This window comes from Bubalus kerabau, chromosome 4 (genome assembly GCF_029407905.1).
Source record: "Bubalus kerabau isolate K-KA32 ecotype Philippines breed swamp buffalo chromosome 4, PCC_UOA_SB_1v2, whole genome shotgun sequence".
In the NCBI taxonomy this organism is placed as follows: domain Eukaryota; kingdom Metazoa; phylum Chordata; class Mammalia; order Artiodactyla; family Bovidae; genus Bubalus; species Bubalus kerabau.
This window is the reverse complement of record NC_073627.1, coordinates 150,465,526-150,492,813: the sequence shown is the minus strand read 5'-3', so window position 1 is coordinate 150,492,813 and position 27,288 is coordinate 150,465,526. Positions and strand designations below refer to the sequence as shown.

The following is a 27,288-nucleotide window of genomic DNA, read 5'->3' as shown; positions in this document are numbered from 1 at the left end:
GGACAGATGTGTGTATTGGGGGTGGGGGCAGACAGGGAGAGAATACTCAGCTATCTATTATGCAGGCCTGTTCTAATTACTAATCCTAACTGTTAACTACTGGATATTCATTCATTTATTCAACAAATATTTATTGAAAGTCTAAAACAAGTCAGGCTTGGCCCTGGCAATACAGCAAAGAACAAAACAAGACAGTCACTTCTTTCACATTCTAGGGAATACGAGGCTGGACATTCCATTTTGCCCCATCCCTTTCTGAGACCCAAAGTGCCCCTGACACGGGTTGGGCGGGGGGAGGTTGACTGTCAGACTTTTGATTCCTGTCAATCAAGATCCCTTGGGTGCCGAGTGGGGTCTGGAATGACCGGGGCATCCATAGCTCCACACCCTTTCAGATGGGGGATGAAGGGGCGGCCCCAGACTGGGTTTGGATCCGCGGCAGGGAGGGCAGGGAGTCCTCTGGCGTCTTTGGGGCATCCGTCTCGAGCGTGAGAATGGACACTCGCCTGCGTTCGTGTCTCTCCGAGGTGCGAGCAGCATACAGGGAACTCAGAGATGACCTCCTTAACTATCCTACTTAGCACAGATGGGAAACCGACGCCCGAGGAGGCGAAGGCTAGGACTGATGCCCACCTCAGTCTTGGGACGAGTCGGGGGCGCGGATTGGGTCCACTCAGCGAGTCCAACAGCTGGGCAGACGGGAATCATTAAGAAACTACACACTTCTTGGTATCTACTAGAAACTACAGTAGGAAGGCCTCGGTCTCTCTTGAGCGGGTGGCGGGAGCTGAGAACCGGGAGGGCGACGCGGGCCCCAGCCCTTTAAATTCGCAGCCGCGCGGGAACTACAGCCCAACAGCCACAGGCGGGTGGGGTGGGCAGACGCAAGCCCCAGCCGGCCAACGACCGCCCCTAGCCCGCCCCGTCACCGATACCTCTCCAATCAGCAACCCTCTTGTCGCTTGCCCCTGCCCGTCACCCCCACTGGTCGCCAACCTCGACTACCCGCGCAGAGGGACAGCAGGGGCGGGGCTCCCGGAGGGTGTGTCTGGGTGAGTGCCGACGTCGCGCGCTCCCCTGGAGTTTCGAACGCTGTTGGCTCCTCTGGAAGAAAAAAAAAATACAAGAGCGGCGGCCAATAGCATGGCAGAAAGGACCCGCGCGCAGGTCCGGCTCCGCCCCGGTCTGGCTAGAAAGAAGTCCAGGCCCGGCCATTGGCTCGCGCGTCCTGTCACTCGCCGCTGCGGCCAGCGGGCAGGGGCCTTGCGGTGATTGGTTCCGCCCAGGCGCGAAATGTAACGCGGGAAAAACAGGAGTAGGGACCCCGGCGGCAGGTTGTTATTTTCGGGGGCTCGGCGCCTCGCGTCCAGCTCCCCTGTCATCGCAAAGGCAAGCCGCCCGCTGCTTCCTGCAGCTGCAGCCTGCGTTGGAGAGTATAAACAGCGGAGAGCGGGTTTGACCCAAGGGTTGGGGGTCCAGCCCTGACCGTCTGGTCCGGCCGAGCCGTTCTGTTCCTTCACTGGCCGCAGCGCAGGCGAGTTCCAGGAAACGTCCGCCTGCCATGAGCCGGCGGGACTGAGAGCCGGCAAGACTGAGAGCCAGCAACTCGGAGCAGCGCCGGCGAGCGGAGCAAGGACCAGACCCGGGCTCGGGGAGTGCGGCCCACGGCCGCCAGAGCTGCGGATCCGGGCCAGGCAATGATCCGGGGTGTGGAGGCGCAGATGGCGGACAACGCCCCTCAGCCGCCGCCCGTCATCTTCTGCCAGGATTCCCCGAAGCGGGTGCTGGTGTCGGTCATCAGGACGACCCCGATCAAGCCCACATGCGGCGGCGGAGGGGAGCCAGAGCCGCCGCCTCCGCTCATCCCCACCAGCCCTGGCTTCAGCGACTTCATGGTGTACCCGTGGCGCTGGGGCGAGAACGCGCACAACGTGACGCTCAGCCCCGGAGCCTCCGGGGGCGCAGCCTCGGCTGCCTTGCCTGCCGCCGCCGCCACCGCCGAGCACCTGGGGCTTCGCGGACGGGGCGCGCCGCCGCCCACCGTCTCGGCCGCCGCCGCCTCGGGAGGTGAAGACGAGGAGGAGGCGAGCAGCCCGGACAGCGGCCACCTCAAGGTAAGTGGCGCAGGCGGGGGGGGCGCGGGGCAGTCAAGGCCCGTTAACGGCGCTGCGGGGCCGGCAGCGCCCGCGGGCTCGGCGGGCGGGGCGGGGCCGAGTTAAAAACGCGAGGTCTCTTTCGCTGCGGCGGGGGCGGGTGGTGGCGGGTGACAGGACGCTGACGTCACTGCCGCGCGCCAAAAATCTGGCCCCCCCACTAGGGGGCGGGACTGGACTTCAGTCACGTGACTTCGGCAGGGGCTTGGGGAGGCCCAGCGGAATAGAAGCCACTGGCCAGCAGGTGCAGTGGGCGGGAACGCGGCCTGGGGGTCACGGACCGGAATGGTCAGCCGGCTTTGTCAGCCGTTCGGCTCACCGCTGAGTCCTCTCTGGAGGGAGAGGGCGGGAAGGGGCCGCAGGCCTTCAGCTGTTCCTCTGGGTGCAGGAAGGGAGGGGTTGCGCCGTTTCTGCTCCATCACTGCAGACACCACGACCCTGCTAAAGATGCCTTGCGGAGACGGCCGAAGAACAAGAAGGGACTTAGGGGAATCTTACCCAGCGAGTACAACTGGCTCCCAGTTGTACTAAGTAAGCGTACAACTTTGCTATGTTATGAGAGCACAGAGTGGAATCGGACGCTGTTGTCACCGACTTCAAATTGCTTGGAGACTCGGTCTGTTTTAGAACCGGGAAGGATTCAAACCTACAATTTACGGATCAGGCAATTGATACTTAGAGGTATTGGTGAAGGGAGCTCCCCAAGGCACACAGCTAGGTAGCAGGAATGCTGATAGGATAGACGCGTTTTTGTGGCTCCAAGTTCTGAAGCAGGGCTTCCATGGTGGCTCAGTGGTAAAGAATCGGCCTGCTAAGGCAGGAGACGCGAGTTCCATTCCTGGGTGAGGAAAATCCCCTGGAGAAGGAAATGGCAACCCACTCCGGTGTTGTTGCCTGGGAAATCCCATGAACAGCGGAGCCTGGGGGGTTCAGTCCATGGGGTCATAGTAGAGTCGGACACGAGTTAGCTACTAAACAATAACAGAAAAGTATTTGTGTAATGAGTAGTGCTGATATGTCTAGCATTCAAGTTCTATTAGTTAAGTGGCTATATAAGGTAAGCAGTTTGTTAAAGATAAAACAAATCACCTTGTGGATAAGTACATCTATATTGGCAAATACTGTATAAATTGAAACAAGTTGGTCATCATTTTACACACAGTAGCAAAGATACTGAAACTCTGTTGAGCCCTGAGGAAATTGGTACACTTTGTTACTAATTGCATTGTTATTAAAGAACTGTAATTATACAGCTGTATGTCTTGACACACTTCAACTCTTAAAGCTATACTTAAGTAAAAATTTGAAAGAAGTAGTAGAAATATTTATATTAGTGCTGTATTTGTGAAGTGAGCAATCACAGTGTGCTGTCTCTAAATAGGCTTTAATAAGCTGGCTGGGTAGCCTAGGTATTTTTCCATATTAATATATTTACATGTTTACCACTTGAAAAAAACATATAGTAGGTTATATAGTTGAGCAACATAAAGACATATATGCATAATTTACTTGTAGAAGATTTTGCATCTATTATTTTATTCCTGATTATAACTGAATCTAATTTTGGATTATCCAAGGAGGTTAATGTTATCATAGATAAATGAAATTCTATAGGTATGGGGTTTTTTTGTTGTTTGGTTTGGATTTTTGGCCCCAGTCTATCTTCACATAAATCTTTAAAAAAAAGTTCTTAATAATGCATGAGTTTGAATTTTATTTTTACTTTGTCTATTATCAGAGGTAAAATATAGTACAAGTTAATGAAAAACATGTAAAAAGCTTTTATACATGTTACTTTTTTCCCTCCTCACAGTCCTTCGTACTATAACTGTTTCATAAATTGTTAGACAAGTTGATCCTTTTATCAGTGAAGAATCCAAATACAGCTCCAAAAAATTCATTCATTTAGCATCTCCATCCTGATGGGGGAAGGTCTGGAATATACTTTGCTTTAAGGCAGTTACCTAGTTTGATTTATGATCAGTACATTCTTTACTTTTAGTCTAATTCTTTTGTTTTGCTTTTCTAAAGTACTCATAGTTCTTTTATCTCCACATGCATGAGTGAATCAGAATCGGCTCACCTTTTGGGAAGATGGAAGACAAGTCTGAGATATAGTTGATGCCAATAGCATGCTTCCCTCTGGCCCCCTCCCCCCTCCCCCTTCTCTCAGTATTTGGGTAAGAGGCAATAACTGCTATGGGTTTGAGAACATTTGTGTTCATTCAGTATTTGTTACCACTGCTGGGAAGGGAGGCTTCAGCATCTCAGTCCTTGCTTGTTTGTTGCTGCCCAATTTTTGCCTCCCCTGCCTGTGGGGAAAATATCCAACTTCTGCCAGCTTATTTTGGCCCCTCATCACAAGATTGTTTAGCACTATTGGGATACAGTTATATATTACCACTGTCTCTCCCCAGGTTGTAGAATTCTGGGACGGAAGGGAGCAGGTCTAATATTCCTCTGGCAAAGGATATTCCAAGCCCCCATAGCTTGTGCCCTTTACTCAGATTGCATTCATGAAGTTATTCTTCCACTGTGGGACCTGTGTAGTTTGACTTCTCTGCACATCCTCAGATTTACCCTTCAAGACCTGCCAGCTGCCTATCCTGTTTCACCTTTCTATCACAGATCATTTTAAACGTCTAAACTGTACTTAGCCTTGTAGTAGCCCATAGCCTTGTAGTAGCCAATAGTTTTGATCACCACCATATTTAAACATAACATCGTATTAACATGTTTCATCAACACAGTAGCCACTATTTATTATTCATTGCCTTGCAGAGCAAACCACCAGACTTTGTGTTGATTGTTTTGAATTTTTTAATCAATTTACCTTGTTTATCTGATGAAAAGAATTAGAGAAGTCCCCAAAGTTAATATCATATGATAAGCAGCAGAACTGATTGGAACCTTTTAGAGCTCTTACTCTTAATCCCTACATGATACTGCTTCTGTGAGTTGACTTTAGGGTTTTTTGGTTTTTTTCCTTTAATATTAAGATTCAAGTAGGAAATTTCCTGGTAGTCCAGTGGTTAGGACTCTTCCACTGTAGGAGGCATGGGTTTGATCCCTGGTCAACTCCTGGTGGGGGAACTAAGATCCTGTGTGCTGGGTGGCTTGTCCAAAAAAGGAAAAGGAAAAATGGACTTTCTTGGTGGTCCAGTGGTTAAGAACCCGCCTGCCAAAGCAGGAAACATGGGTTCAATCTCTAGTCCAGGAAGATTTCACATGCAGCAGGGAAACTAAGCCCATGCACCACAACACTGAAGCTTACATACTCCAGAACAGCCTGTGCTCTGCAACAAGAGAAACCAGTGTAATAAGAAGCCCATGCACCATGACTAGAAGCAGCCCCTTCTTACTGCAACTAGAGAAAGCCAGGATGTAGCAATGAACACCCAGTGTACCCCCCAAAAAAAGAAGATGCAAGTAGACTTATAAAATACACTATTCAAAATGATATCTCAATTGAAGTGCTTTATGAGAGTACATGTAATCAGTCAGTTCAGTTCAGTTCAGTTCAGTCGCTCAGTCGTATCCGACTCTTTGCAAACCCATGAATCGCAGCACACCAGGCCTCCCTGTCCATCGCCAACTCCCGGAGTTTACCCAAACTCGTGTCCATCAAGTCGGTGATGCCATCCAGCCATCTCATCCTCTGTCGTCCCCTTCTCCTCCTGCCCTCAATCCCTCCCAGCATCAGGGTCTTTTCCAGTGAGTCAGCTCTTCGCATGAGGTGGCCAAAGTACTGGAGTTTCAGCTTCAGCATCAGTCCTTCCAATGAACACCCAGGACTGATCTCCTTTAGGATGGACTGGTTGGATCTCCTTGCAGTCCAAGGGACTCTCAAGAGTCTTCTCCAACACCACAGTTCAAAAGCATCAATTCTTCGGCGCTCAGCTTTCTTCACAGTCCAACTCTCACATCCATACATGACCACAGGAAAAACCATAGCCTTGACTAGACGGACCTTTGTTGGCAAAGTAATATCTCTGCTTTTGAATATGCTGTCTAGGTTGGTCATAACTTTCCTTCCAAGGAATAAGCGTCTTTGAATTTCATGACTGCAGTGATTTTGGAGCCCCAAAAAATAAAGTCTGACACTGTTTCCCCATCTATTTCCCATGAAATGATGCGACCAGATGCCATGATCTTAAGTTTTCTGAATGTTGAGCTTTAAGCCAACTTTTTCACTCTCCTTTTTCACTCTCATCAAGAGGCTCTTTAGTTCCTCTTCACTTCCTGCCATAAGGGTGGTGTCATCTGCATTATCTGAGGTTATTGATATTTCTCCTGGCAATCTTGATTCCAGCTTGTGCTTCTTCCAGCCCAGCATTTCTCAGGATGTACTCTGCATATAAGTTAAATAAGCAGGGTGACAATATACAGCCTTGATGTACTCCTTTTCCTATTTGGAACCAGTCTGTTCCATGTCCAGTTCTAACTGTTGCTTCCTGACCTGCATACAGATTTCTCAAGAGGCAGGTCAGGTGGTCTGGTAGTCCCATCTCTTTCAAAATTTTCCACAATAGATAGATACAAATTAAGACTTGTAAAGTTGTGAAGATAAGTCAAAGTAACGGATGGCGTTAGGAAGCAGATATGTGAGCCACAGGAAATTTGGATCAAATCTGAATTGGAAAAGGGAAATAAGATCTATTTACATTTTCTCATAAAAACAAGAAGGTATACACCTCTTCTACTGAAAACTGTTTTTCTTTTCCTTCCAGGTTGTTTGTGTACTTTATTCAAATTTTGCTTTGTAAAAAAATGTGTCAAGAACTTTTAGTGTTTTTAGTAATCATGCGAACATCAAGTTTGAATATAGCTTTTTTGAAAGCCTAGGGAAATGTGTACATTATTCTAAGTGTCTTGAGAAATAACTCAAACTTTATTAAATAACTTTTTAAAGTTATTGATGTTTGAAAATAAAACATTTATCGTGACATATTTTAGAAAACATTTTTAAATCACTACCTTTTGGTGGTATTGGGATTGTTTTAAAAATTAAAATTGCTGAGATATGCAAACATTTTTAGCAATATATTTATTTTACTTCTTTCTAGTAGCTTATTTTGCAGCAGTTGCCACATAATAGCAATAAGATGCAGAGAAGGCAATGGCACCCCACTCCAGTACTCTTGCCTGGAAAATCCCATGGACGGAGGAGGCTGGTAGGCTGCAGTCCATGGGGTCACTAGGAGTCGGATGTGCTTGAGTGACTTCACTTTCACTTTTCACTTTCATGCGTTGGAGAAGGAAATGGCAACCCACTCCAGTGTTCTTGCCTGGAGAATCCCAGGGATGGGGGAGCCTGGTGGGCTGCCGTCTACGGGGTCGCCAGAGTCAGACACAACTGTAGCGACTTAGCAGCAGTGGCAGCAATAAGATATGTTAGAGTTTCTAATTATTTATTATTATTATTTTTGCAGATCATCAAGTAGTCTTGACAAGGTTTGTCTCTTAAACTACAAGTATACTTAGTCACTGATGAGTTAACACTTTGTTATTGTCAAAGTGTACATGGAAACATGCTTTTGTTTTTAATTGCTAAGGCTGAAATGAAAAGTTTTTTCTTAGAGTGACATTTTTGTATATATGGTTAAAAGATGCTCTTTTTTCATTTATTTAGGGTAGCAGATGATTACTTGCCTTGCTTAATTTTCTTAGCTAAAAGAATACATTTAGTGAAGCTTTACCTGCATATCACTGAGATGTTGGATTATGTTGCATTTTTCAGCTCTATTTCTCATTTGGAAAATGAACATGTAGTTTGTAGCTGAGACAAGATCTTAGAGTTACTGGGAAGCAACCAAATAGTTAACTTAAACAAAAAATGTTCCCCCACTGTAAAACATGCTTGTTAATTTTTTTTTAACCAAAAACAGAAAATAATAATGGGTAATCTTAAAATTTTGATATTAAATAGTTTACTTATTTGATACTAAATCAATTATTTCAAATTGTAATACAGTGAATAGTATGTTTTATGTATTTAAAAAATAGTAGGGAAATGATCCTTTTTGCTGTGGCGGAGCTGAATCACTAAAGTTTTTAATTAACCTTATTTCATGTTCCATTTCTTTCTTAACAGAACCAATCACCTGTGATTTTTATGGATCATAGATGGTGTGTTTATTTTGCATTTAGAACAATTATTCATGATACCATGAAGTGAAGTGAAGGTTGCTCAGTCATGTCCAACTCTTTGAGACCCCATGGACTATAGTCCATGGAATTCTCCAGGCCAGAATACTGGAGTGGGTAGCCATTCCCTTCTCCAAGGGATCTTCCCAACCCAGGGATCAAACCCAGGTCTCCCACATTGCAGGCAGATTCTTTACCAGCTGAGCTATCAGGGAAGCCCCATGATACCATAACCAGCAATAATTTATACAGTTATTGTGGAGAATGGGTGAGATTTTTATCCCATCAACAAACATATATTAACAACATACCTGAGTCAGTTAGCTTAGGCTAAACCATGCTGCAGAATACAACCTCAAAATCTCAATCTCAACCTATGCAAAGCTTGTATTATGCAGCCTGTGAGGGTGCTCTTTATCCTGTCATTCTGGGACCTAGAAGGGAATGTTCCCTACCTGGGACATGTTAGTCTTAAGGTGGAGCAGAAAGAGAGATGGTAGAACCTTGTGATGGCTTGTAAACCTTTTGCTCAGAGGTCACACATGTAATTTCCACTCATGTTTTATTGGTCAAAGCCAAGCCATATGGCCAAGTTGGCCTCCATGGGGCTGACAGGAGGGAGGGGCAGTGAATATTTTAACATTGTTAATAATCTGCCACAGTGCTCTCTTACATTCTTTTTTTCTTTTTTCACTTTTGTGGCAAAAAAGAAAAAACAAAAAATTTACCAACTTAACCATTTTAAAGTACTAACTATATGAACATTGTCATAATAGAACTCCAGAACTTTTTTATCTTGTGAAACTGAAACTATACCCATCTAGCTCCCATTTTCTCCATTCTGGATCCTGACAACCACCATTCTGCTTCTGTTTTAAGAGTTTTGAAACTCTTTAGATACCTCATATAAGTGGAATCATGTAGTATTTATCTTTTTGTGACTTATTTCACTTGGAATAATGTCCTTAATGTTCATCCATGTTGTAGCATATGACAGACTTGCCTTTTTTAAGGCTGAATAATAAGAAAATATCACATTTCTTTTGTCTATTCATTTGTCAGTGAACATTTAGGTTGCTTCCATCTCTAAGCTGTTGGCAAAATAGGTTTTAATATCTATGAATATTTAGACATGATTTATCCTATAAGATACTCATCCATATTGAGATTATGCTTTTCTTACAAGGTGAACATTGACTGAAGGGAATCTTGCTTATTATCAAGGTTTCAGGTGATGTTTTTAAGCTTTAGGAAGACTTTAGGTTTTTATATGGAAAGCAGTAAAGACATCTTCAGTTTGGATGTAGGTGTTATTTTTTATATATAACTTGTATGTGTAAAAATGTAACTTACCTGGGAAGAAAGCTTTTTTTTTTTTTTTTTTTTCCAAGTAAATGCTTATGGTTGATTAGTTTTAGATACCTAGAAATCTTAAGACAGTACAAGGAGTTCCCATAAAGCATGTACCCAGTCTCCTCTGTTGCCATTATCTTACATCATTTTGACACATGTTGTGCTTAGTATATTTTTATTTTGCTACACCAGGTCTCATTTGTGGCATGTGCCATCTAATTCCCCGACCACGGATCAGATCTGGGCCCCCTGCATTGGGAGTGCAGAATCTCAGCCACTGGACCCCTAGGGAAGTCCCACATTCACTGTAATTAATGAACCAAATTGATACATTATTAACTAAAGGCCATAGTATGTTCTGAGCTCTTTAGTTGTTTTTTTTTATTGAGCTGACATTTGCATAGCATAAAATTGACCATCTTAAATTGTAATTCACTGACACTTGGTAGTTCACAAGGTTGTGAAACTACCACCTATATCAAGCTTCAAAACATTTTCATCACCCCCAAAGAAAGTTGCTTATTCATTATTTAGCCACTCGTTTTTCCCCTCTATAGGCAGTCTCTGAAAAACACCAACTGTTTTCTGTCTGGACATCTTATAACATAGATCATACAATATGTGGCCTTCTGTGTCTGACTTCTTTTATTTAGTATACTGTTTTCTGAGGGTCATCCACCATGTAGCATGTATGACTGTTTCTATCACTGAATAACATTCCATTGTATGTGTATATGTACATATATATATATGATATTGTATCACACTGTCAATCTCTTCCAAAATGGCTAAACCACTTTACATTCCCACCAGCAGAAGTTTCCAGTTTCTCCACATTCATGCCAAAAATCACCTTATTTCCTACTTATGTTCCTGGTTTTTTTTTGTTTTTTTTTTTTAAATATAATTGAGTTGGTGTGAAATAGTATTTCACTGTGTTTTTTTTTAAATTAATTTTTTTCTCTTCAGGCTTTACTGAAGTATAATTAACCTGAACTGTGGTTTTGATTTGTATTTCCATGACCTTGCTGGCCATATGTATCAATATAACTGCTTTGGAGAAATGTCTATTCAAGTCCTTTGCCCCTTTTTTATTTGAGTTTTCTTTTTGTTGTGTTGCAAAAGTTCTTTATATATTCTAGATACTGAAACCTATCAGATAAATGATTTGCAACTTATTGTATCCCATTCTCTAGGTTGTCTTTTCACTTTCTTGATAATGTCTTTTGACGTGCAAATGTTTTTAATTTGAAGTCCAGTTTGTGTATTCTTCTGTTGCTTATGCTATTGGTGCCACATCTAAGAATCCACTGTCAAATCTGAGGTCATGAATATTTATCCCTTTTCTTTTTTTTAAAAAGAGTTTTAAAGTTTCAGCTTTCACATTTTGGTGTGATGCGTTTTGAGTTAATTTTTGATATATTGTGTGAGGTACAATTTCATTCTTTTGCAGGAAGAAATCCAGTTATCTAAGAACTGTTGAAGAGCTGTTCTATCCCCATTGAGTGTTCTTGGAACCCTTGTTGAAAATCAGTTGGCCATAGAATAAAGGTTTATTTCTTGACTCCCAATTTCATTTCATTGGCCTATGTCTATCCTTACACCAGTACCACACTGTCTTAATTTCCATTGCTATATTGTTTTGCCTACTTAGAACCTCTTGCAGTTCCATGAGTAGAGGATTGCTTTTTCCATTTCTGCAAAGACCTTTGGGATTTTAATATGGGTTGCATTGAACCTGTGTATATGATCTCTTCTTTGACCCATTGGCTATTTAAGAGTGTTTAATTACCACATATTTTATGTGTTTTCCAGTTTTCTTTCAGTTACCAGTTTATAGTTTCATTCCATGTGTGTCAGAGAAGATGCTTTGGATGATTTCAATCTTTTAAAATTTACTGATACTTGCTTTGGGCCCAACATATGGTCTGTCTTGGGAAATGCTCCATGTGCACTTGAGAAAAATGGGTATTTTTCTGTTTTTGTGTGAAATGTTCTGCATGTGTCTTTAGGTGTAGTTGGTTCATAGTGTTATTCAAGTCTTCTGTATCTTTGTTGACCTGTCTAATTGTCCTATCCATTAATTGGAGTGAAAATCTCCAGCTTTTTTGAACTATCTCATTTTATTTTCAGTTCTGCCAGTTTTTGCTTCATATATCTTTGGAGCTCTGTTGTTAGATATGCATGTGTTTATAATTGTTCTCTTTTTCATCCTTTCACTTTTAACCTTTTTATGTTTTTTGGCTCTAAGGTGAGCTTCTTGTCGATAGCATATAGTTGGTTCATTAAAAAAAAAAAAAAAAATCCATTCTGCCAATCTGTGCTTTTTATTTGTAGTATTTAATCGATTTACATTTAAAGTGATTACTTATGAGGAAGAACTACTCCCCTTTTGTTTTCTATATGTCTTATACCTATTGTGTTTATGAATTCCTCCATTACTGCCTCCTTTTGTGATTGAGTTTTTTGTAGTTTATCGTTTTCTTTCCTTTCTTGTTTCCTTTTCTGGTATTCTTTTCCTTCCTTTCTTCTTTTTAGTGATGACCTTGGGAATTTTGCTTAACTTCTTAAAAATGTGAAAAATATCTATTTTGAATTAATATCACCTTAGTTCCAATAGTATACAAAAGTTCTGCTCCCATATATTTCTGTTTCTCTCCATTTTTGTTATTGTTGTCACAATTACACCTTATATTGTGTTCCCACTAACAAAGATTTATTATTTTTTAATACACTTGGCATTTGCCTTTTATATAGGACAGAAGAGAGACGTTATAAGCCCAAAGTACAATACTTCTAGCTTAGGTAGTTACCTGGTGTTGTTTATTTCTTTGTATGGCTTTGAGTAATTGTCTAGTGTCTTTTCATTTTTGTCTGAAGAATTAACTCCCTTCAGATTTATTGTAGGGCAGACCTGCTAGCAATGAACTCTTAGCGTTTATCTTGGAATGCTTAATGTCTTCATTTTTTAACAATAGTTTTGTTGAATATAAGATTATTGTTTGATTTTTTTTCCCTCTCAGCACTTTAAACATATCCCACTGATTTGTACAATTTCTCCTGAGAAATCAGCTGTTAATCCTATTTAGAATTTGTAGGCATGATAAAAACTGACAAAAACTGCTTCCAGAATCTTTGTCTTTTGATTGTTTGATTATGTCTCCCTTTGCATCTCTCTTTGTGTTTATTATAGAAGTTGATTGACCTTGGGGGTTTAGACTTGTGTCTTATCAACTCTGGGAAGTTTGCAGCCATTATATCTTTAAATATTCTTTCTGCCCTATTTCCTCTTGCCTCTGGATCTCTGATTGCGTGTGTGTGTTGATAAGCTTAATGCTAAGGTGTCCCCCTAAATTTGTGTGTTGAGATCCTGACCCCCAAAATGATGGTGTTAGGAGATGGGGCCTTTGGGAGGTGGTTAGGTCATGGAGGTGGAGCCCTCATAAACAGAATTAAAGCCGTTATGAAAGAAGCCCTGGAGAGCTCTCCTGCCCGCTTCTGCCATGTGAGGACACAGCAAGAAGGCACTGGCTGTGAACCAGGAAGTAGTCGCTCACCTGACCATGCCGGCACCTTAACCTTGGACTTTACAACCACAAGAACTGTGAGAAATAAATTTCTGTTGTTTATAAGTTACCCAGTGTGTAGTATTTTGTTTCAGCAGCCCAAATGGGCCCGTAAGACACTTGATGTCTTACTGGTGCCTTAGGCCCTGTTCATTCTTTGTTCCTCAGACTGGATTAAAAATAGTTGACCTATTTTTGAATTTGCAGGTTCTTTCCTCCTGCCAGTTCAAATCTGCCATTAAGACTCTGGAGTGAAATTTTTTTTTTCTTCTTCATTTCGGTTATTGTATTTTTTAGTTCTAGAATTTCTATATTTTAAACATAATTTGTTTCTTTATTGGCATTCTCTGTTTGTTGAAACAGAGTTCTCCTGGTTTTCTTTTGTCCTTTGTCCATGGTTTCTATTACCTCTTTCAACGTATTTAAGACAGTTTATTTAACTTCTTTGACTAGTAAGCCCAAGGTCTGCTTCCTCGTAGGAAAAATTAACTCTTATGCATGGGCCGTATTTTTTTTTCTTGCATGCTTTGTGAAACATTGTTGAAAACTGGGTGTTTTGCATATTATGAAGGAGTAGCTCTGGAAATGAAACTCTCTCTCCTCAGAGTTCGTTTTAGTTGTGTACTGTGGTTTGTAGTTGTTTGGTGACTTTTCTTGGTTTTTTTTTGTGTGTGTATTTTTTGTAAACTCTTTGTTGCATTTGTTCTCTGAAGTCTGTTTTCTTTAGCTTGAGATCAGCTCATATTTTGAGATTTTCTTGAGTGCTTGGAACCAAACAGGGGGCAGGGTTGTGGGGGGCTGGTGGTGGAGAAAGAAAAAGTTAAAAAGTAAAACCCTTTAACTTTGCAGAATGGTTCTGTGCTGTAGCTCTCCTTATATACTTAGCCAGACTGTTTACAATTCTGTTTTAACCTTCATTTCTTGCTTGTGCTGAGCCTAAAAATCAGTCAGAAGTGAAAGCTTTGATTCTTCTCATATCTTTTCTGAGTATGATTCCTGTGCTGGGCAAGTATGTGGCTTTCTAAATTCCTTCCTTTAGGATATGTGGGCACTTTTCAATGCCCTAACTTCCCAAAGAAATTCTCTCCCCAGCTTGTCCTCCCAGGCTTTTGGTGTGTCTGTGTGCCTTTGTTGAAATCTTTTTCCCCAGGTGGCAGTAAGTTGTTATTGGCCTTACAAGGTTTTGGAGAGATGCCCTCCATGTAGCCACTTTTCTGCCCAGAGAGAGTTCTAAGTTAGTCAGAGCTTCAGGTAGCCCCCAGGCTGGGGAAAACAGGCAAACACAATTCTTTCAGAATATAAAGTCTTCTCTCTTGAACCAGGGACTGGGATCCTACACTGAGAATGAAGACAACTATCTTCAAAGACCACTGTGAGGAGAGGGTGGGGCAAGGAGTTGTTAAATGTGCTACACAACTTTCCTACAGTTTTACATTGCTAGTTTCTTGAGTTATTGTTGGCTGAGTTGCTGTAAATTTCTAATTATTTTCTGGAGTTGTGACAAAGCTGATTTTGGCAGTTTTTGCTTGATTTTTCAGTGATTTGTGGGGGGGTGGGACCTTGAAACTACCTACTCTGCCATTTCACTGATGTCACTGAAGAAAGGTATTAAATGGTTATTTACAGGCACACCTTTGAGATTCTGTGGGTTTAGTCCTAGACTGCTGCAGTAAAGTCAATACTGCAATAAAGCAAGTCACGCAACTTTTTTGGTTTCTTAGTGAATAAAAAGTTATGTTATACTATAGTTTCTTTAGTGTGCAATAGCATTATGTCTAAAAAAAAAATGTTGTTCAGTCGCTAAGTCATGTCTGACTCTTTGCAACCCCATGGACTGCAGCACTCCAGGCCTCACTGTCCTTCAGTATCTCCCAGAGTTTTTTCCGACTCATGTCCATTGAGTCAATGACAACAGTGACAATCCAGCCATCTCATCCTCTGTTCCCCCACTTCTCCTCCTGCCTTCAGTCTTTCCCAGCATCAGGGTCTTTTCCAAGGAATCTGCTCTTTGCAGCAAATGGGCAAAGTACTGGAGCTTCAGCTCCATCATCAGTCCTTCCAATGAATATTTAGGGTTGATTTCCTTTAGAATTGACTGGTTTGATCTCCTTGCTGTCCAAAAAACACTTTGGTGCTTCGCTGGTGGTCCAGTGGTTAAGAATCCACCTGCCAATTCAGGGGACATGGGTTTGATCCGTGGTCCAGGAGGATACCACATGCTGTGGGGCAACTGAGCCTGTGTGCAACAACTACTGAGCCTGTGCTTTAGAGCCCAGGAACTGCAACAAGAGAAATTACCACAATGAGAAGCCCGCACACTGCAACTAGAGAGTAACCCCCGCTTGCCACAACTACAGAAAGCCGGCACACAGCAATGAAGACCCAGAGCAGCCAAAAAAAAAAAAATTTATTTCTAAAAAATGCTAACTACCATCTGACTACACAGAGTTGCTACAAATCCTTCAATTGTAATAAATGCAGTGTCTGCAAAGTGCTTTTCATTCCAATCCCAAAGAAAGGCAATGCCAAAGAATGCTCAAACTACCGCACAATATGGCAACCCACTCCAGTGTTCTTGCCTGGAGAATCCCAGGGACGGGGGAGCCTTGTGGGCTGCTGTCTATGGGGTCGCACAGAGTCAGACACGATTGAAGCGACTTAGCAGCAGCAGCGCACGCTACTAAAGTAATGCTCAAATTCTCCAAGCCAGGCTTCAGCAATATGTGAGCCATGAACTTCCAGATGTTCAAGCTGGTTTTAGAAAAGGCAGAGGAACCAGAGATCAAATTGCCAACATCTGCTGGATCATTGGAAAAGCAAGAGAGTTCCAGAAAAACATCTATTTCTGCTTTATTGACTATGCCAAAGCCTTTGACTGTGTGGATCACAAAAAACTGTGGAAAATTCTGAAAGAGATGGGAATACCAGACCACCTGACCTGCCTCTTGAGAAACCTATATGCAGGTCAGGAAGCAACAGTTAGAACTGGACATGGAACAACACACTGGTTCCAAATAGGAAAAGGAGTACGTCAAGGCTGTATATTGTCACCCTGCTTATTTAACTTATATGCAGAGTACATCCTGAGAAACGCTGGGCTGGAAGAAGCACAAGCTGGAATCAAGATTGCCAGGTGAAATATCAATAACCTCAGATATGCAGATGACACCACCCTTATGGCAGAAAGTGAAGAAGAACTAAAGAGCCTCTTGATGAAAGTGAAAGAGGAGAGTGAAAAAGTTGGCTTAAAGCTCAACATTCAGAAAACGAAGATCATGGCATCTGGTCCCATCACTTCATGGGAAATAGATGGGGAAACAGTGGCTGACTTTATTTTTCTGGGCTCCAAAATCACTGCAGATTGTGATTGCAGCCATGAAATTAAAAGACGCTTAGTCCTTAGAAGGAAAGTTATGACCAACCTAGACAGCATATTGAAAAGCAGAGACATTACTTTGCCAACAAAGGTCTGTCTAGTCAAGGCTGTGGTTTTTCCAGTAGTCATGAATGGATGTGAGAGTTGGACTATGAAGAAAGCTGAGCACCAAAGAATTGATGCTTTTGAACTGTGGTGTTGGAGAAGACTCTTGAGAGTCCCTTGGACTGCAAGGAGATCCAACCAGTCCATCCTAAAGGAGATCAGTCCTGGGTGTTCATTGGAAGGACTGATGCTGAAGCTGAAACTCCAATACTTTGGCCACCTGATGCGAAGAGCTGACTCATTGGAAAAGACCCTGATGCTGGGAGGGATTGAGGGCAGGAGGAGAAGGGGACGACAGAGGATGAGATGTGAGATGGCTGGATGGCATCACTGACTTGATGGACATGAGTTTGGGTAAACTCCAGGAGTTGGTGATGGACAGGGAGGCCTGGCGTGCTGCGATTCATGGGGTTGCAAAGAGTCGGACACGACGGAGCGACTGAATTGAACTGACACAAAGTATGCCTGAATTATGATACTGTATTTTAATGAGTGGAGTGAAATAAATTATATTAATGTTTTACAAATTGTTAACAGGATGGAATCCGACGTGGTAGACCCAGAGCAGATACTGTACGGGATTTAATAAATGAAGGAGAGCATTCGTCCAGCAGAATCCGTTGTAACATCTGTAATAGGGTGTTTCCACGGGAGAAATCACTCCAGGCTCACAAAAGGACTCATACAGGTAAGTTGAGCAAATTTTAGCGAATGCCAAAAGTGACACTTAAATGAAAGCTGATTTGATGTTTAGGCCTATAAATTAATTTTTTAGTTGCCTCACATTTCCTTATTGTAAGATTTTAAAAGCGGGCGCCATATAGTCAGGTTCTCCTTTGGTGGGGAGGGATAGTTCTGAACATTGATACCATGTGATTTCTAAAGTTGTCATGGTAATTAGTGTGGCTGTCACAGGAGTATTACTAAATTTGGTTCTATCCTATCCAAATTTTACTTGATATGCCTTTAAGTTGTCTGTTTGACTGTTAAAACTGATTTATAAGTCAAATCCTAAATCACTAATAGTCAAATTTTTAATAGAATGTCTAGAGTCCTCAGTGCCATCAGGATATTTGAATCTAAGGTGAAGTAATTTTTCAGAAATAAATATATTATAGGTAGTTATCCCAAGACTATCATATATCTTTATTTGTGTAAAGAAGTCATACTTGCATTTAAAATACCATACAGAGAAGAAAAAGATAATATAAAGAGGGTCTTGTTCTTGCCACAGAGAAAGTGGGTCCCTGAAGGAGCCATATATTTCTAATAATGACATCAAAAAATTTACAGATGAGGAAACTGAGGCACGAAAGCACCCAATTACCACTGACTTATAACTTCTCATACTCTTTAGTCTAGAAGTACACTGCCAATACAGTAACGTATGTGGCCCTTGAGCACTTGAACTGTGGCTCGTCCAGATTGACATGAGCAGTATGTATAAAATACACTTAGTATGAAAAAAAGAGAGTAAACAATGTCCTTAATAATTTTTGATAATGATTACAAATTGAAATGATAAAATTTTAGATGTATTGACTTAAATAAAATGTATGGTTAAGTTCATTTTACCTGTTTTTTATTACTTTGTGAATGTGGCCATTAGAAGTGGTTCTCATTCTATTTCTCTTGGTCTGTTCAGTTCAGTTCAGTTCAGTCGCTCAGTCGTGTCTGACTCTTTGAGACCCAATGAATCGCAGCATGCCAGGCCTCCCTATCCATCACCAACTCCCAGAGTTCACTCAGACTCACGTCCATCGAGTCAGTGATGCCATCCAGCCATCTCATCCTCTGTCTGCCCCTTCTCCTCCTGCCCCTAATCCCTCCCAGCATCAGAGTCTTTTCCAGTGAGTCAACTTTTCACATGAGGTGGCCATAGAATTTGTGTTTTTAACCTGTAGTCCCCTGTTTGTTCCACTATGTTTATGGTTATCACCTGTTTCTTTTTTCTTTTAGTTTTTGAAAAGATATAGTTCAATGACATGCTAGAATATAGGTGTTCTTAGCTAAATTTCTGAAAAGGGGTAAAGTTTTAATTTTGAATCATTGTAAACTAAGGTGGCCAAGAGGATTTGAATTCAGGTACCATTCAGTAAAACTATTATTTCATGCATATCTGATTCTGAGAATTTTTTTCAATCAACTTAGCCTGAAATATGGAGAAGGAAGTGGCAACCCACTCCAGTATTTTTGCCTGGAGAATCCCAGGGACATAGGAGCCTGGTGGGCTGCCGTCTATGGAGTCGCACAGAGTCGGACACGACTGAAGTGACTTAGCAGCAGCAGCAGCCTGAAATAACCCCAAATAAGCGGTTCACAGCTATAGAGTACATGTTGCCAGTGTGGAATCAGTTGCCACGATTCAAGATGACGTGGCATAATAAAAAGGTGCTTGAGTCCAGTACTGATCTACCACTGATCCATTGTGTGCCACCCAATACTTCTACGCCTATTACACTGTGTACCAGGGACCTGAGCCCAAGATCTCCATGCTATAGTTAAGTTCTAATGGTATATGCTTTCAGAGAGTAGAAAAACTTTTCTCTTACTCTAGTCTATGTTTATTAACTTGTGTCCAACTGTTACATTCATTTAGTACATTTCTAAATAAAAAATTTAGGGAAGACTCATTACTGTTCTGTGAGTCATATTGGAAGAACCAATGTATAATTGTTGACCAAAAAGAATGTTTATTCAGGAAGTAAGTTTAATTATGATTGAACAACAACCTTTTTGAGCACTTTGTTTAGCCTGACACTATGCCGTGTACAGAAATTGAAATGGAGTACAAGGTGCTATTCGTCTTTGTATAAGGAGAGTTCATGATACAGAAACAATATAGGATACTAAGTTAGTGGAGGGATATGTTGCTGAATTATTTGGAGGTGGGGGCGGTGAGGGTAGAAGAAGTTTCACTGGGAGCCTACTGGATTGGGAAGATTTGAATGGGCAGAAAAGACAGGGATTTCAAGGAGTAGAAGGTAGGGAACTGCCTCATGGCTGGAATGAATCTCCAGGAGGGAAGTTAAGATAAACCCTGCTCCCGAACCCAGTAGCTACATTGCAGGTATTAGAGGGCCATTTAAAAGTCAGCAGACCATTTTTGCTTGTTCGAGGAGAATAGTAGGGTTTGGGGTGGTTTTAGAGAGTTGTTGGATGGAAAAAGCAAGTGCTCTGTGTCATCTACTCCAAAAGTGGTACACAGAGGCAGAGACTAGCAACCAGCCAGGCTTCCTTCTAGGTGGGGGGTGACCAGTCTGACCAGAGGAGGGTGGCAGTGGAGACATTTTAAATAATCAGCAAGAGCTAGCGACTTAGACTGTGGGGGGAAATATGGGATAAGCTGAAGATGATAACTGCAAAAATTGTGAACCTCGGTACCTAAAAGCTCAAGGGCTAAAGAAAACATTGTGCTTCCAAAGTGATTAGCTGCTTCATACTATCCACGTGTGCCCTTAGCGCTTCCATTTGCAGCTCTGTAGAGGCTGTAACATGTTTTATTGTTGTTTGCAGTCATGACTTATGTAAAGGTTGATTCTCTCTCCCTGCCCCTTCCCCCTCCCCACCTTATTGTCTCATAAATATAATATCTGTTTACTTAGGTGAGAGACCTTATCTGTGTGACTATCCAGACTGTGGAAAAGCCTTTGTTCAAAGTGGACAGCTTAAAACCCATCAGCGTCTTCACACCGGAGAAAAACCTTTTGTTTGTTCAGAAAACGGTATGGTGTTAGAAGTTAAGTTTATGGAATAACCGTTTGAGTTAAAGGTTAAAATATCTTTTGCTTGAATTTTTAGGAAGTGAAATTTTTGATAGAGATTTTATCAAACCTTTTAAGTTAATATTTCCTTGCTAATATGTGATCCAGGCTCAATTGCTGGGAAATGATTGATTTTTAAGTCAAGTATTCTTTTTAGGTGAAAATCTTTATAAAGGGCAATTAAAAATCTATAACCAATTGTAGGCAGTAGAAAACTATTCAAGTAAATACAGCCTTTAGCATAGGCTTTTACTTTGGTGTTAAACTTTTTAACTGTTAAACTGAAGGAAGCACATTATTGTCTAAATTTTCAGGAGGGGCAGGGGTGGGGTGGATTTTACCAGCTCAACATTGCTACTGTTGGTAATTTCTTAACACTTTTCTTAAGTGTTTACTTACTGTTTTACCAGTTTCTTAATCTGTTTTTCTTATGTACATTTTTACACAGTTATATTTGAAATTCAGTACAGTTTTGTTCTGTTGCTCCGTGGTTTTCTTGATTAATATCAGTTGTTACAAATGTAGCACATATACATAGCGATTGCCTCAGTGTTAGATATTGAATATTTAATTTGCTTTTAAAATTTGCTTGTTATCAACAAACATGAGAGGCCTGTTTTCCTATTTAAAGCTTTATTTACCTTTGGGGATTTTTTTATGACAGATGCCAAGACCGAAATTCCTGGGTCAGAGATTTTTGAATATTTTTATGACTTGTGCTAATAAATTACTTTCCCCTGGGGTTTAATGCATTTACATTGCAATGACCAGGAAGTGAAAGAACCGTCTTCACCTTCCTCTCAGTGGCATTGATAATACCAGCTTAAGGTTTTTTTTTTCCTCAAATTACAGAATGATGAATCTCATCATCTTATTTTATTTTTTTCGGATACCAGTGAAACTGAACGTTTTCCATGTCTGCTGGATATCCAGATTCTGATGAAGTGTGTTTCCTTCTGTGTTTTGAAGGCTGCCTAAGCAGATTCACCCATGCAAACCGCCACTGTCCGAAGCACCCTTATGCCAGGCTGAAGCGAGAGGAGCCCACAGATGCTCTCAGTAAGCCCCAGGCTGTGGACAACCAGGCTGCCGCTGAGTGGTTGGCAAAGTAAGGCTCTCCCTGCAGTCTACCGCGGAACACTGCCCAGTGTGCGGGTTGAAGCTGGGGACTTACACAGTTCTATCAGTTTAAGTTGCTTTTGTACACGTTTTTTAAAAATAACTTGAAATGGCACTTTATTTCTTTAAAGCACAGAATTGTTAGGAGTTTTATTTGGATCTGTGTGCGATAGAAGACTACTGTATGATATTAGTCTGAGTGCCCAGACCACAATGTATTTAAAAGCAAGGGTTTACCCCATTTGAAAAGGATGTTTTTTATGTATTGTATTTCATTTGTCATTAGTACAATCCGTCTTCATTTTCTTTATATTGAATTTAGTGATGTATTGATTATTAGAGAGATAGAGACTAGAGGTTCTTCTAAAGTAAAATTTCCCAAAGCATCCAGTTTCTTTTTTTTTAATGGCAACAAAGGGACCAGTATAAAAACATTCCTGTAAGGATGTTTTGATTTAAGGAGTCCTCACACACCAGCAGCAGCTGATTGTGCCATTCCTTAGCTTCACTAGTCTCCTCTGCACTGAGGATAAACTCTAGAATCCCTAATTATGTTCTGTGGTTCTGCCTCCCTCTAGAACACAACTGTCTCCAGCCACTTGGGTTCCTTGTCTCTCTACAGCACTGTTCCCGTAGTTTCTAGCCTTTGTGCTCACTTCTTTCTTCATTTAGCCACTCTGTTCATTCTTCATTTCTTACTCAGATTAAACATCACTTCAGGAAGTTCTTCCCTAACCTACCCAGTAACCCTCAAAACAAATAAGGTTAAATCCACTTAACAGATGATTTTATAACACATTGTATTTTCTATCTCAAAACCTCCATCACACATTTATTTATTCAATGACTATCTTCCCTGCAGGATCATAAGCTCCACAAAGGCAGGGATTGGGTTTGTCTCAAGTATTGCACCATTTTCTTCCTCCCTCTTCCTCCTTGCTGGCCTCCACTGCCCCATTAAATCTAATTTTGCCCAAGCCAGAAACTAACTAGTTATTTTCATCTTTACCTTATTTTTCTCCCATCTACTCAGTGACCAACCTATGGATTCTACTTCCTTAACAACTCTCAGATTCAGCCACTTAAGGCTTCTCAATCTGTACTTCATGCTGCTGCCAGAGCAGTCTTTCTAAAATGCTAATATGGTTCTCAGTATGAAGTCTAAACCGTTTATTATAGCATTCAAAGCCCTTACCTAGTCCTTGCTGATCTTGCTGACTTGTATTTTGCTGTTTTCCTTTTCTAGTTGTCCTTGAAGTCATATTGAACTTCTTGCATTTCTCTTTTTATATTTCTTAGTATTTCCAAAAGTTTTCTAGTTTGAGTAGTCTGAGTTTCCTGAAATCTGGTAATTGTAAATTTTTTTTTTTGTATGTAATTTTAAAAACAGCTTTATTGAGGCATAATTGTCAAACAATAAAGTGTACACATTTAAAGCACGTAATTTGATGTGCTTTGACATATGTAGATATATGTGAAACCATCACCAAAATCAAGATAGTGAGTATACCCATCACTTCCACAAGCCTCCTCATGTCCCTTCGTAATCCACTGATGTAAGCCTGCATCTCCCTGCCACTGCCAGCCCCCCAAAATACTCATCTGCTTTCTCTCTGTACAGTTCGCTCACATTTTCTAGAGTTTTATACAAATGGAATCGCCCACTATGTACTTGGTTGGCTTCTTTCAACCAGCATAAATTATTTTGAGAGTCATGATGTCGTTGAGTGTATAAGTTCATTCCTTTTTATAGCTGTGCAGTAATCTGTTGGATGGCCGTAACTCCAATTATTTATTCATTCACCTCTTGATGGGCCTTTATGTTGGTTTTGGCTATTACAAATAAAGCTGCTGTGAACATGAATGGACATTTTTGTAGGTAATGGTACTGTGATTTAAATATGCCTTTCTTTGGTTTTCAAAAACGGTGGAATATTTGCATTTTCTCTTGTGAGTTATCAGTTGACCATGCAATAGAATAATGATGGTGCTCTTAAATTCTTGAGTAAGCTCTATGTGTTACCCTTATTAATCCATTTGTGCTCTTTTTGGTGGGTTTAAACTTTCTCATAATAGATAGATAGAGCTATCTATCCCTCTGTGGAAAGGATAAATAGGCTTCTATGATTATTCTGTTTCTATATTTTACTCTAGTCCATTTCACATATGATCTTGAAATCAGTTTAATGATGAAAACACATGACTCCAGAGCTGAGTCTGAGCTGCTATTTGTTGACTGTGGAATTCTAAGCAAGTCCTTCAGTTTCCTGAACTTGAGTTTTCCCCTCTGTTATGGAATCACAGCAGATGATGACTGCAGCCATGAAATTAAAAGACGCTTACTCCTTGGAAGGAAAGTTATGTCCAACCTAGATAGCATATTGAAAAGCAGAGACATTACTTTGCCAACAAAGGTCCGTCTAGTCAAGGCTATGGTTTTTCCAGTGGTCATGGATGGATGTGAGAGTTGGACTGTGAAGAAGGCTGAGCGCCAAAGAATTGATGCTTTTGAACTGTGGTGTTGGAGAAGACTCTTGAGAGTCCCTTGGACTGCAAGGAGATCCAACCAGTCCATTCTGAAGGAGATCAGCCCTGGGATTTCTTTGGAAGGACTGATGCTAAAGCTGAAACTCCAGTACTTTGGCCACCTCATGCGAAAAATTGACTCATTGGAAAAGACCCTGATGCCGGGAGGGATTGGGGGCAGGAGGAGAAGGGGACGACAGAGGATGAGATAGCTGGATGGCATCACTGACTTGATGGACGGGAGTCTGAGTGAACTCCGGGAGTTGGTGATGGACAGGGAAGCCTGGCGTGCTGCGATTCATGGGGTTGCAAAGAGGCGGACACGACTGAGGACTGAACTGAACTGAACTGATGGAAACGTGGAGAAGGAAATGGCAACCCACTCCAGTGTTCTTGCCTGGAGAATCCCAGGGACAGAGGAGCCTGGTGGGCGGCCGTCTATTGGGTCGCACAGAGTCGGACACGACTGACACGACTTAGCAGCAGCAGCAGCAGCATGAAACATGTAACATATTCACTTTGTAATTTTATAAACTGAAACACACAAAATAATACTGTAGTAAAGACCCCCTCCACTCCCTTTTTTTTTTTTAGAAAAGTGAACATTGGAGAGTCTTACCTATGTGTGTAAGTAATGCGGATGCATTTCATTACAGGTACTGGGAAACACGAGAGCAGCGCACTCCCACCTTGAAAGGAAAGCTGGTTCAGAAGGCTGACCAGGAGCAGCAGGACCCGCTGGAGTATCTCCAGTCTGACGAGGAAGACGACGAGAAGAGTGGTGCGCAGCGGCGGCTCCAGGAGCAGCGGGAGCGCCTGCACGGAGCCCTCGCTCTCATCGAGCTCGCCAACCTGACGGGAGCACCGCTTCGCCAGTAGCCCGAACACTGACTCGTCCACTGTACAAAAGTACTGCCCAGCATACTTAAAAAGTAGATCCTTGGGCATAAGCTAAGCACCTTATTTGCTTATCATAGGCTGCTATTCTGTAGAAATGTATGAAGAATGTCATTGCCCCAGAATATGGGGTGAGAGAGAATTGCACTTTTTTATATGGTAAAAGATTTGTTGTAAAGTTTAAAATATTTTGTAAATATGGGACTTCTAGTACAGGGTAGAAAACTACGTATTGTGGGAGGCTAGATTTTGCAAGTTTAATGCATTCATTGGAAGCAGTTCTCACAGAAAGCACTTTCTGAATAAGACACTTGTATGGGGGAAAAAAAAAAAAGCATGGTACATGTAGCCAAAGAAGGTTTAAATAGATTATTTATAAGATCATTTTTAACAATGTATATTAGTATGTTTAATAATACTGTAAACACTGAAGCAAGCAGAAAGTATAAGATGTGAGTAAGGTATGTATTTTAAAATTGCAAAATAGTGTGCCTAATAAGACTAGAGATGGAAAACTGACTTTCAGAAGACTTTCTAACTTTGGGACTTTGGAAGAAAACAGATATTTGAAGATCTTGGTAAGATGAACAGTAGTTAAATTTTTTCAAAATTGTATTGAAATCAGTCTTATTCTATCTTTCTGAGGTTTTACAACTCGCTATGATGTTTAAGTTTGAAAGCACTTGTCATCCCTAGCTTGTTAACTTGGGAACTTTTGCACATTTCATGTTTCTCATTTGCTGAAATCGAATGATTAATCTTGCAAAGTCTAGGTAACTTGGTAATCGGTATTTTAAAAATATATTATGGGCCCTGTAATGAGATTTGGCACTTGGATTTTTATTAATAAAAGGGACATCTACAGGGTTGTTTTGTAGTGAACCATTTTAGATCTTTTGTTAGCAAACACTAAATTTAAATGTACTGCTTGTTTAGAATTATTAGCAAATGGAAGCCTCCTATTTATATTTTCAGTGCATAAAGCCACCTTCTTGCTTTACTTCAGAATAACATGCCAAGCTATTTTGTGTTCACTAAATTAGCTGTCGTTAAACACTGCAGAAAATATTAGCTACTCAAATAAGTAGGCTTCCAGAATAGTTTTAACTGCAAGTGTGTTAACTTGTGTGGTGGTTTTAAATAATTTTTTCCAAAATAGATGAAATTTTTAAACACCACTTTATGTACTGAAGCATGAATAGAAAAATGAAGAGCAGAGTAGTTCACCTCCTTTATGTAGGCATAAACTTCCATCATTTTACCTTGTTTTAAGCAGAAACTAAATAACATGCATAGCATGGTAATTTTATAGGTTGCTTAATTGGAGTAAACATCACAATAAGGGAAATAAGGGCTCATCAGTGCCTTTTTTTCTTTTTTTTGTATTGAAGTAGTAGCCTACAGATGTAGTTTAAACATCTAAAATGTAGGCTTCTTTATCTCAAAATCCCAGTGTGTTGCAGTACACAGATAGTTTAAAATATGTAGCCATGGGGAAGGGGATGTATGTAAATGTACTGAAATGAGGCAAAAGTATGAAAGATAATAGTAACAAATAATGTGTATGATGAGGACATACTTTAAAAATGTAATTCCTCTGTACAGTAAATTACAAATCTTGAGGGATTTTTTTTTTTTTTTTTTTGTAATAAGAGAATTTATATTTGTAATGGTCTAAGAATTTTTTTTTTTGTAATCTGGTATATAGAATTTTAACTTGGAGCACTTATGAGCACAGACTATAGCATCTGAATTTTCTTGGTTTAGGTTTCAACATTTTTCTCTAGAATTTTTCCTCTCAAATATGACTTAAATGAACTATAAAAAGCTTCATCAGTTTTGGGAAATTTAATGAACTTACCTAAAGAAGGAAATGCAGTAGGAATTTAAAAAATACAAATACTTGCCTGTTCACACATAATAAAATTTAAGGCCTTCAAAAGTAAGAGTTTTTGTTTATTTCTCCTGTCAGCTTTTGTCAATTATAATAGTTATATTCACAAACATTTTTTATTTGTATAATTGGAAGTTTTAAGAAATTATTACAATTATTTACTATAGAAATATTTAAAATGTTCCTTTTTTTGATATAAGCTATATATTTGGAAAAATACATTGGCATCTAAAATTTGAGGTGTGTTAAAAATGTGGTTTACATTCAAATTTTTGAAGTGTTTTATGCTTCATATGGCTAAGTTGTAGTTTGGCAGAGTTAACAGCATAAGAATAAACATGCTGTAATTTTAAAAGTTGCTTTGAATAAAAACTTACTTTAATTTACA

General features: G+C 40.8%; 1 protein-coding gene across 1 annotated transcript; it reads left to right on the top strand.

The window, feature by feature from the left end:
• On the top strand, positions 1 to 27,288 carry ZNF367 (zinc finger protein 367). The gene is made up of 5 exons (XM_055579012.1): positions 1 to 2,114; positions 17,238 to 17,388; positions 20,306 to 20,425; positions 21,434 to 21,572; positions 24,766 to 27,288. The coding sequence occupies exons 1-5, from the start codon at positions 1,698 to 1,700 to the stop codon at positions 24,986 to 24,988; spliced, it is 1,050 nt and encodes a 349-aa protein (XP_055434987.1). The 5' UTR covers positions 1 to 1,697; the 3' UTR covers positions 24,989 to 27,288.

Bases quoted from the DNA above. Each gene is read 5' to 3' on its own strand.
- ZNF367 (XM_055579012.1), top strand. From the start codon at position 1,698: ATGATCCGGGGTGTGGAGGCGCAGATGGCGGACAACGCCCCTCAGCCG. The intron at 20,426-21,433 runs GTATGGTGTTAG...TGTGTTTTGAAG, and splicing joins TTTTGTTTGTTCAGAAAACG to GCTGCCTAAGCAGATTCACC. The intron at 21,573-24,765 runs GTAAGGCTCTCC...ATTTCATTACAG, and splicing joins GCCGCTGAGTGGTTGGCAAA to GTACTGGGAAACACGAGAGC.